This window comes from Centroberyx affinis, unplaced genomic scaffold (assembly GCF_046629955.1).
Source record: "Centroberyx affinis isolate AG114_WGS23_722 - 3 ecotype Tasmania unplaced genomic scaffold, CSIRO-AGI_Caff_v1 ptg000120l_1, whole genome shotgun sequence".
Lineage (NCBI taxonomy): Eukaryota > Metazoa > Chordata > Actinopteri > Beryciformes > Berycidae > Centroberyx > Centroberyx affinis.
In genome coordinates, this window is record NW_027278821.1 from 362,803 (window position 1) to 374,672 (window position 11,870).

The following is an 11,870-nucleotide window of genomic DNA, read 5'->3' on the forward strand; positions in this document are numbered from 1 at the left end:
CTCTCCTCAGTAACAGCTGGGAGCCTCAGACCTCACACAGCTTCTGTGGGATTGAAGAGCCACAATATGCAGCCAGTGGTTCTCTCTGCACAACACTGCCGATAACAACGTATTATTAAATTGTCAGATTTATCAATAGAATTTTTGCGTTCACACACACATTTTAAGTTTAAAGCAAATTTTTTGTTTGTCCTTTACTCCTTTGTGGAGTAGTTTGTGTTTGTGCTCTTGGCTGAATATATATGATGATGACGATGATGATGATGATGATGATAATAATGATGATGATGATGACAATGATGATGATTCATTCATGCAACATGTACTGCATCTCACGCCATCTTGTGGGCAAAAGGTTTGTCAGGAGGAAACTGAAAGAACCGTCCTATCCCACCGTAGTAATGGTCAAAGTCATGGTCAATTCACAAATAGACTACAGGCGTAGTTAAAAACATGAATACATTAGGTTTAAAATGATCGATAATTATCTTATATTTTCTGTCACGTCACAAATAATGAACGAGTCTAATTTTTTTAAGATCATTTTGTTCTTTTTCTTTGCATTTTTGCCTTTATTCCGTTAGTCCCAGGTTGGACTCGAGCCCGCGACGTCTCCGTTACACGGTATGAGGGTATGACACATTGTTATTATTGACTACATCCGGTTCCCAGACAGACTCACATCGCCTGCGCACTCGCAACAAAATATCGAGCCGCCCTTCCTCCCCGCCAACTTGCACCGCAGGGTCGGGCGGACATCGACTCACAACGACTTTAAGTAAAACCGAATTGATTTCCTTCTCATATTGGAGACTTTTGGAATCAAGATGGAAAGTCCGCATCATATCTGCAACGGTAAGGCAACGCGAATTCAAAAATATATCATCCGTGGCGAGTTATCAAGTTTCCTTTAGGATTGTGTGCGCCCGTTTTTCAACATGGCGTACCCCGCTCTGAGATGGCGGTGGCTTAGCGTACGGCGCCAGCGAGCTAGCTTAAGTGTACGGTAGTTAAGTAGCTAGCTAGCTAGCTAGCCATCCTGATAGAGTTTATCACCATCGACCCCAGACGTCTCATCTTGGCAATTTGGGTAGCATCAAAAATCCCGACTTTCCCAGCCATATTTGCGATGGAAGTAATATGTTATCAATATGTACCACTTTGTTTGGGCTGTTCATGTGCGGTCAAACTGCATTTCATCACGATACATCCGACAGCACTTGAAGGCAGCAAAAGCCAGCTTGGTGGAAGTGGAAGTGCAGCTGGTGTGCCAAAGTGTCTTAATATTGCAGTGGTTCATAAACTGTGGTTCAGTCTCCAATGGCATGCAAAAACAATCTCTTGTATTTGCAGAATTTGTTTTCTGGGAATGTCCTGAAAAAAGTCTAAAGTGATTTTGCATTAACTGAAATTGATGGCGTTTGCTAGGACCTATGCTAGACCGATATGGGTTTTTGAAGGCTGATACCAATGTTTTTGTATTGAAGCTGCTGATATTGGGGCATGTTCATGTTCATGCCAAAGTATTACTGTATTACAAGTACTGAATATTGGAAGTATTCAGTGTTTTCCCTGGTTATACCATGGGACACTAAAACTCTCCATTGCAACCCAGGATGATGATGATAATAAAACATGCATGCATATTTGTGTGCAATCCGATCAAAATGTTGCATCAGAACCAGTTCATGTTAAGGCCTTCCCATAGGCAACCAGTGTAATATTGATCAGTTCTACAATAAATATGTAATTAAACATACTGAATCATATCCATCATGTCAGAGGTGAACAACACTGGCTAGCTGATTTTTTTAATAAAAGGCCAAGAGTTTGGACATACTTCACTATGATCATTGAAGGCCAAACTTACATTGTAAGTTTTACATTCATTTTCTAGATGCACCTCTTCTGCTGCCATCTCTGCGCCTCTTCATCCCGCCACTGCGACTGGTGTCTGCAGCCATGTGGCAGGTCGTCCAGAGGGGAGATGTGCAGGATTATGGGATGTTGGAGGAGTTCATCAGCACAGTTACAGAAATTGTTCCCGAACTTTTAAATCCAGATCAGAAAGCCCAGCTGCTCTTGGGACTTAGAGCAAGGGTAAGACTGATATGCATTTGTCCCGGGTGTTTAGAGGAATCATTCAACAAAATGACCCTGTGGTACAGTTAAAGAGAGACACACACACAGCCAAACACTTAGTGAGAGCTCACATTAACAACAGCAGTTTGTTCTCTCCCTCGCAGATGTTTCCCTCTCAGGACAAAGTGTAAAATCCATAATGTCATATAGCTGTCACCTTGATTCAGGTGGTAATGGACATAATCATACAACATTTTCCAAGGTGGTCGGCCCTCTTTAGTATCCCCAATAACACATCATCCAGTTATTTTCCAGCATCCAGTCAATAACCAGCCGAGTTAATCTCTCCGAGTGAGAGTAAAGGTGGGGCTGGGCGATATGGTTGAAATCAGTATCATGATAATCATAAGGATTTTTTTCGATATCAATATATTTCACGATATGGTTCATGTATGCAAAATCACGTTAAATAATCAAATTAATGTTCATCTCATTCAACCGAATGGTAATGTTAGGTGTGATGTCAAACAAAACAGAAATATTCAAAAAATATTCCTACAATACCTCATTTTATGAGAGTTTTTAAGTAAAATTTGCTTGTCATCAACAATTTAGGCCTAGACAGCAGAAATGTGTGTCACGATATCAAAATATCTTCATATCATCATGATATGATTCCACTGAAAGACGATAAACGATAATATTGAATTATCGCCCAGCCCTAAGTAAAGGTACAGTTAATGATGTGTTATATGTTTCTACAATAGAAACTATCCACATCATCTGCTAGGCCTATGTCTCCCACCTGAAAACAGATTGTCCATTGCTTAGCCTCATGAGCCTTCTGTTGGAGAATAATATTTCCAGGCTGTACTGTCCATTGTTTTACCCCTGAGGCAAAATGTTTCTGTTCCAGGTGGTGCTTGACTTGTGCCGGGCTGAGCAGATATCAGAAATGGAAACCATTGAGATGCACCTGGAAAGGATCAAGACCCTAATATCCACTTGGGCAGCACAGGTTGGTTTCTACACGTGTGATGCGCAGGTCGGCATGGGCTGCATTTTTATTCCATCAGTTGCAGTTCCAAGACTGTGGCAGCTAAAGTGAAAGTCACAGCCCCCAAAAAAGACTGTTTACGTTTTTCCAGTGAACCAGAACCAAGTTTTCACTCTGATTATGACTGTACCGATTAAGTTTGATCATGGCAGGCTTAATATGAGTAGCTGGGATTTTCCATTTTCCATCTTTCACACCTCAGCAAAGAATGAAATCTTTGGCCAGAGTGTAATAAATCAAGACAATTTTCTAATGAATACATAAAGGTACTTGAATTAGGTGTTGGATTTTTTTCCATCTTCTGATCAAATATTGTGCAATATAATTTCTCTCAGTTTAGAGCTGGAAACTCGGCAATGGTATTTGATACAATAAAATTGCTGATCCCCTCACAATATCAAATAGAAGCCTCAATAAGCAGCAGTGGAATCTGCTTCAGATGGTATGTCTTTGGATGGCTTTATTTTCATTTTGGACCACTTGTTCTAGGCCGCTAGGCTTTAATAGGCTGGACCTGCGTTTAACTGTTGAGCTCTTTCTGGATATGGTTGCTACGCTATGCAGCACTTCATGCAAACTCATTGAGCCATAATCTATGGCTTTTGTTGCGCCGCAGACCGCCGTAAGCCAAACCACCAGACTGTGTTTGTGGCTTGTGATTTGTGCAAGAGTAAACAGAATGGCAAGGAAGTGAAAATAAAAAATATACATTGATGCTGGCAAATATGAACGCTCCACAACTTGAAAAGAAAAATGCCACACTGTAGCAGGCTGATAAGAAATTGATACACAACTCAGTCTGCAGCATATTATCATTACTAAATTAGTCTGCAGCCAGTGCTTATGGAAGAGCTATGATTTTGTTACACTGGCACAAGCAATAGTCAACTCAATTGCTAGAAACAGCGAGGCTACAGATCAGTTGGCTATGATGCATTAGCAATAAAAGGAAAGCTGCCTGTTCAGATGATCTGAGATACTCCTACTCTTGCATTTCTCTTTATGAACCCATTTGCCTCTTACCCATCATTAATCATAAGGATTTGTGGTTATAACAGTCAACCCACATATCAGTACACGATGAATGTGTTAACAATTTACCATCATTTCAGTAGATCAAAGGTTTTTCTCTCATTTTAAATTACTGTATATTTTGTTTCAGCCATGTTTTGCAGAGGTCGAGTTTCCAGAATCAAACTTTGTGGATCATATCGAATTGCTATTGAAAGACCCGGAGGAGAGGGAGAAGTTTTTCCAGGTTTGTGATTTGTAACAGGTGTTTACCTCTTTGGATTGATGAGTTATGTTAAGCTTTGGCATTGTGCTTTGAGCTCAAAAGACCATGGAAACATTCTTGGCTCGCAAGATGACAGCTCTTTATATTGTTGGAGCAATGGATGAAGAACAAATATTATGCAATGGTGATAAACTGTGTATGGTAATTATTTCTTCCAGGATGTATTTCCTACGGATTTTGGGCCTGAGTATGACAACGCTCTACAGGTGCTCATGCTGGATTTCCTGTCCAGACTGGAGAGGCTCCTTCCGGTACCAGACCTTCAGCAGGTACTGAAACCAGGGTGGGAAACTAACCTTTAGGAAACCAGCCACTGTGCAAAATCCACCAGCTTACTTACTTTATTTACTAACCAAACTAATTTTAGGAATAGAGGGGAACCTTTAAATGATGGTTGGCTGGTAGAGAAAACAAACTAAGCAGCCACATGCAAAACTTGTTCACAAATATGTCGAACACGACATAGCACTGAAGAGTTTTCACTGTGAGAATTTGTTTTGACCTTCACCTTCTTGTCTCTGTCTCAGGCTGCAACCATGCTCAATGCGGTCCCGTCCGCCCTGGAGGAATGTGTGCAGTCTGTTCCTGACCTGCAGCAGCTGAAAACTGTGCTCCAGTACCACACAACACTTGGACATTTGGATTTAATTGGTGCGTCTCTTCTGGGTATTTTAATCTAACAACGTCTGTCTTGTAGGTGGTAAAATATTTAATAAGGTTTTAACTATTAATTATTCCGACTGTTACTGTGTGATACCGTGAGTTTTGTGTTTTCAGTGAAACTAATAGCCAGTAATCATAATGGTAATGTCTTTTTTTCCCCCACAGATGAAACGCAGGCCATTTCATCTTCCTTTGGGAACTGCATTCTCTCTTCTCTGTCTCTCCCTCAGTTGGAGAAGGTTGTAATTGATGCGGACCAAATACAGTTACAGCCTCCATCAGAGCAGATGCATGGCTGTATGACTGTACAGGTGGAGGGTGAAACTGTGACACTGTTGGACTACATACAGATTGAACAGCCATCAGGTTTGGTTGAGGAACGGGACTCTGTTAAATTCGAGCCTGAGGATCAAGAAGGTTCTGTAAATGACGAGGAACACACTGTGGCTATTGGGCTGGGCGAGGGAGACGCAACTAATCAGCACGTCACCGACACCCTCAAGCCAGCATCCTTTCAACCACTGAAACAAAGCAAACGGCTTCAGTTAAAGAGAAAAGCTTTAAAAGAAAAGAAAGACTCCTCTGCGCCAACGTCTAAGAGACCAAGAAGAAAATACCCCAATAACAAGACATGTCCCGTGTGCAATAAGACTTTCCTGCGAGCCACAGCCATGAGAAGACACCAGGAAATCCATTCTTCAAATCGGGATCTCAGGTACCAGTGCCCCAACTGTGACAAACGATTCAGGGACCAGTACGACATGAATCGACACAACATGCGCGTTCACGAAAAGGAAGAGCTCACTATTGACACTAAACTGGAAGGCGCAGACGATCCTAGCACTTCTCAGTTCCTGGACAACAAAAATTGCTTTCTGTGTGGGAAGTATTTTGCTCGCAGAGTAGATATGGAGAGGCACATGAAGTCCCACTCGGAGGATCGTCCGTACAAATGTGCATACTGTGAGAAAAAATTCAAGCACCCATATGTGTTAAAGAGACATCAAAAGGAGATATGCAAGAGTAAAGACTTGAAAAAACCTGTCGCTGTGGGTAAAGTTGCAGAGACACAGGGCTCAGATCCACAGCTATCTTTAGAGGGGCTAACAGATGGCAAAATCTGTCCCATCTGCAGCAGGATCTTGCCTTGCACTGCAGACATAACAAAGCATTTACGGTCTCACACAGAAGAGCGTCCTTTTATCTGTGTCACTTGTGAGAAAGGCTTTAAGTACAAAGACACATTGAAGAAACATCAGATTATCCATGGTCACGAGGGTATCCGGGAGGAAGAGAGCAAGACCGTGGCACAGATTTTGGCTGAAGCTGACCACCATAATTGTAGCGATAGTCTTGATAAAACAGAAAATAGTCCAGATTCACCTGCTGCCACTTCAGGAGAGACCCCACCTGCTGCTCCTGAACAAGCAAGAAAAAAAGCCCTTAAGGTATGCCCTGTCTGTGCCCGGGCGTTCGATAGTATAAAAACACTGAATAAACACATGCAATGTCATACAGAGGATCGGCCTTACCATTGCATCCATTGTAAGAGGCGCTTTAAACACATGCATGGATTGAAAAGACACCAGATTTATGCCATTTGTCATAAGAAGATAGTGCGATACTCGAAAAAGGAGGTAAAAGTGGCAGCTAGCCTAGGCGAGTTGACCAGTGATCCCCAACAGGGGCCGCCCCTCAAGATACCTGTATGGTGTTCCAACTGCGGCAAGCACTTTGAATACCCGTCTGCATTGAAAGAACACCAGGAAAATGTTTGCAAAGTGGATGTCAAGGAAATCATGAAATGCAACGACTGCGGAAAAGAATTCAAGAGCATGACCATGCTCAAGGTGCACCAGAGAATTCACGATCCCCTCTACTGCAAAGAGTGCGGGAAGATACTTGCAAACGAGCCCGCCTTCGAAAGGCACAAACTGATGCACAAACCAATCCAGTGCACAATGTGCGACAAGACCTTCACGCTCCTGAGACGTTTGAGGGAACACTATGAGAAGCAGCATAGTTTCAGCGGACCGTATCCTTGTACACAATGTGAGAAAACCTTTACTCAGCTGTCTTACCTCGCCATCCACGAGAGGGTCCACAACGGAGAGTTCCCTTACACTTGTAATATGTGTCCAGAGAAGTTCAGATCTTCCAACTGTCTGACGGTGCACCAGCGGAAACACACCGGAGAGAAGCCCTTCCTGTGCTGGCAGTGTGGCAAGTGCTACCGCTCTGCCTCTGAGCTAACGGTGCACATGGGAACCCACTCGGAGGAGAAGCCCTGGACCTGCACACAGTGTGACATGGCTTATCGGACGAAGCTGCAGCTGACGAACCACGTTGAGCAAGTCCACATAGGCGTGAGGTATCCCTGCAACAGCTGTGGGAAGCAGTTCATGAAAGAGACATCACTGAAGAGACATGAACTCATCCACACGGGCGAGAGGCCACATCAGTGCACAGAGTGTGGCAAGACCTTCCTGACCGCTAATGAACTGAGGCTCCACACCAGGTATCACACCGGCGAGCGTCCGTACAAGTGCGACCTGTGCGGAAAGGCCTTCATCCAGTCAGGATATCTGAAGTCACACATGCGCATCCACACAGGAGAGAAGCCATTCAAATGTGACCTGTGCGACAAAGCCTTTAGGTTATCCTATCACATGAAAAAACACAGGCGAACACACAGCGGAAAGCCAAAGAGTCACATGTGCGAGGAATGCGGGTTAGCTTTCACCCATAAGAAGTCCCTGTGCGAACACTCCCTCTCTCATGGAGTGAAAATTGAGCCCTCGTTCACTCAGGAAGTGAGAATAGAATTTCAGTAGTAATCCTGATATTTTCATGTAGGTTGTTCTTTCTTTCTTTTTGGATGTCTATGATAATTTATGGGCTTGTAGTGTGATCATTTCACCAAAAAGAATTGATTCCTTGGTTTTTAATTTGCTTGTCATTATTATGATTTTGGCTAATTTGTACATCAGTTATCTTTCCTTGTTGCATTATTATATTGCTGATTCACATGTTCTGAAAGGGATGTATATATGGAATCCAGTTAATTATTTTTGCTGACATGGCTTTTGAAATAAATGAACCTTGAATGTAATGATTGATTTTTGTTCATTTTTAAGGGAGACAAAAGTATATTGGCCATCTAACATAAGTAAGTTAGATAGTAAACATTAGATGAAACAATTTATCAAGTAAACTCACTGAAATGTCAGTTAGTCACTACTACTATGGGATATAGCTATAATACATTCTTACATACCTTAACTTTGTCTGAGGAGTCATCTTATAAAAGTGTATGATGTATTAGATGAACTAAATGTGGAATTCATAGAATTGATGCCACATTCTGTTTTGTCCTTTAGTAGACAAGCTGTTTTAGGTGTAACTACAGTATTGCCTAAGGTTTTACCACCTTGCCCAGTGTTTTCACAAATGCAGTAATCTTCTTCGACCATAAGGTGGCAGTATAGTAGTGATGATGGGGAGCAGTGCAGAACAGCAGCACTCTACAGGGGAGGGAAAGTTGTGAATATTGCCCCCTGCTGCCACAGCTTGTGCTAGAGGGTCTTGACTCCTCTGCAGGCTTCCTGATACATAAATAATACACTGTGAATATTGTATCATTAGTATCCACATTTCAGTTCTCATTAAAGACGCATTGAACATTGAAAGCGATGTCTGCAATGAAACTTGATTGCTGCAGTTTTTCAGTTTATTCAGCCCTGCTTTTCCCGACAACTGTGCTGACGTGCTCTTTGTCTGGAAATCGATATTTACTCTGCTCTGCTCCAGCCTGAAACTGAAGCCACAGTCCCTTGTCACCTGATTGTAAACTCAATCTGAGTGACCAGCTAAAACCTCAGCACAGCAGCTCGAGCAGCATCTCTGCCCAGTTCCAGAGAAACTGCTCTCATCTCAGAAATCAAAGGCGGACTGAGTCAGAGCCTCTCCAGAGTGTTGGGAGCAGATCACTTTTTAAACCCAAAGCATATTGATTTATATGGGGCTGTAATTGCTTCAGTGTGTCCTGGATTATTCCCCCCGTAATTGAGGCCTGGCAAAGTTTTCTCTTCCTAGACATAGGCTTCCCTGTGCCAGGCGGTGGGCAGAGGAGCACCGCACCCACTCCCCAGCCCCACCAACCAGCCAAACAGCCAGCCAGAGAGCAGTGGCCCTTACCCCCAAAACCACTCTGCATCGTGGGATAAGTAAACAGCCCAAACAGTACACATCCCTGAATGCTTTGTCTGGTAACTTTAAGATGTACCTCATACAGGAACTCGTCCAACTCTAATTGCGGTATAAGGGAGCACATTTTGGAGTAAAGCTGAGTAGGACAGACAGCTTGCTACAATATCAGTAACACTAAAAAGTACCGAATCTGTAAATTCTTTGATATTTAGCTTGCCTCTTTGGTTTTCTTTCCAGCATTAGTTGTGTTTACTGAAACCACATATTAAGACCATAATTACTATACATGCTATTGTTCAAGTATTTGTTTTGTGTTTTTGTTACTGACTCAGTGGGACATTCCTAGATTTTGTAATGGAGGGAATGTTTGCACGCTCTGACAGGTCTCAAGACTACCGTAGTGTCACAGATATGTTGTAGTAGTGTTACTTTATCAATCCCACAGTAAGATATCCCTTTGTCAATGAAACACCGCAAATGATACAGCGCACGAAATAGGGCACAATCATGAAACACCACACAGAATGCATTGGTAACAGAGAAACATACAGTAAATAACAACCAGCGGCTTTGCTACTGGGAGTCCACACTGAGAATATGGGTCAGGGACAACTCCACTGTGCAGTATGGCCTCCAAATGTAGTTTCTTGAGAAACTGATGTAATAAAGTACGGTTTGTTGAAAATCTTTCTGTGAACTCTGAGCTACTTCTTCAACTCTCTCCCTTACAATAATCCAGCAGGTTCAGCGATCATAAACAGTTAAACTGTCTGAGAGATGTTTTGAAAATGGGGTTTGATCATCAACAGGCACCACGGAATTTCCTGGCCTTTTTGCCAAAATAATGTGACCCCTACATGTTACTAAGGAAACATAGCATATCAAAACAAGCACCCCATTTCTCGCTCTGCTCCATGACGCACCTTTATTTCTTCCATATGAACACTGTATGGCACACCAAACGGCTTTGATAACAAATCCGCACCAAAAACATGGACATCAGTACCACACACAAACTCCCATACACCAGTACCACACCCTATTCCACTTAACCACTAAGCTTGGGAAAGTAATATACAAAAAAATCACAAATTACCCCTACAATCACTTGCAATAGATACCCTGCTTTCATTGTTTTTGCAAAGCTTTTTTGTTTAAGTCAATGGATAGAGAAGGAAATATAACACAGAGAACCCATTGAGCTGGAAAAAACCTCAGACTAATCAAGAGAATAGAGAAGGATTGCTCTCCTAATCAAGCGTGTGTGTGTGTATGTGCGTGCGCGTGTGTGTGTGTGTCCTCATTTGAACCTGTGTGTGTGCCCAGACATATCTCCAGCCTCACACATTCCCTCCCATCTTGGGTACCAGCCCTGCAATCCCCACACACAGCCTCCCTCACTACTGTGGTGTACATGGACTGGTGCAGGTCTGCAAAACCAGGCTTTATCTCTCCTTCATCCACACTAATTCTCGATCTGTCTCTCGCTTTCCTCCACTCCCATTCATTTGTATTCTGAACCGCTGTCTGTATCTCTGTATATCCCTTTGACATTTGTTTGGCAGGCCAGACTAGACGGGATGCTGTCAACACTGCAAAAAATGTCCCTCTTGACAAGTCATTTAGTGCCATATTCAAATTTCAAATCTCATGTTTTTAAAGAAACGCGTGAAATATTCTGCCAATGGGGTGAGATAATTCCACTTGTTCCCAGGGCAGTTTCAGTTGTTTCAAGAATGTTCTATAACCAAGTGTCATGAAATATGAATCAAGGCAGAATAGGGCAGATCACTCCACTGGTATCAGGAAAATGCCACTTGATTCAAGAAAAAAGTTGAAGTGAAAGTGAAATTAGCCCACTGGCAGATTTTTGCAACTTGTTTTAAGAAACATATGACTCAATACTAAACTAACTGACTTGCTTATATGGACATTTTTTGCAGTGAACACTTTCTCCTTCCTACAGCAGAAGCCCTGGGAGTGAAAACAAGCCTTTTCCTGGTCAATGAGTTCACTGGGGCGGACGTCTCCTTAGATGAGGCTGCAGGAGGGGGAGGGTTGAGGGGGGGGTTGGAGGTGGTGGTGGTGGGGGGGGGGACTAAAAGTCTTGCAACCAAAGAGAAAAGAGTCAGAGAGAGGGAGAGAGAAAACTGGCAGCAGGACAGTTCTGAGCACTGGGCATTAGAGCCGGCGAACAGGGAAGGTCAGCCCCCCTGCCTGCTACCGCATCAAGCAGATGTACTGCATCAGCAGACTCCCATCATCAATACTGCCAGACCACAGCGGCAGTGATAACAGGGAACTTTGTGATAAAGCATTTACACGGTAGCCTGTTTTTATAATCTGCAATCATCAAGGGACAAAGAAAGATGAGATAATTTCACATCAGGGAGCAGCTACCGACGGAGAGGCTTATTGGCATCAGTGATCGACCGCGTCCCTGATCTGATGCAAACAAGGTCATCCTCCGGTTTGAAAGCAGCTTTGTCCCTCTAATCAGAGGCGCCTCATCATATTCCATGTTGTATCAGCAGCTCCTGACAATGACGCAATTCATCAGGG

At 43.0% G+C, this 11,870-nt stretch overlaps 1 protein-coding gene across 2 annotated transcripts; it reads left to right on the top strand.

The window, feature by feature from the left end:
* The first annotated feature begins 732 nt into the window (after window positions 1–732).
* Window positions 733–8,732, top strand: LOC139651126 (zinc finger protein 11-like). 2 transcript variants are annotated; one of them, XM_071527982.1, is made up of 8 exons: window positions 733–855; window positions 1,898–2,100; window positions 2,999–3,104; window positions 3,579–3,581; window positions 4,315–4,397; window positions 4,595–4,705; window positions 4,964–5,087; window positions 5,265–8,732. In XM_071527982.1, exons 1-8 carry the CDS (start codon window positions 828–830, stop codon window positions 7,931–7,933), a joined length of 3,327 nt encoding a protein of 1,108 aa, XP_071384083.1. In that variant the 5' UTR covers window positions 733–827; the 3' UTR covers window positions 7,934–8,732. The 2 variants fall into 2 exon arrangements, with proteins under 2 accessions (XP_071384083.1, XP_071384078.1); XM_071527977.1 differs by lacking the exon at window positions 3,579–3,581 and having other exon boundaries at window positions 2,999–3,100; window positions 4,302–4,397.
* The last annotated feature ends 3,138 nt before the right edge of the window (window positions 8,733–11,870 follow it).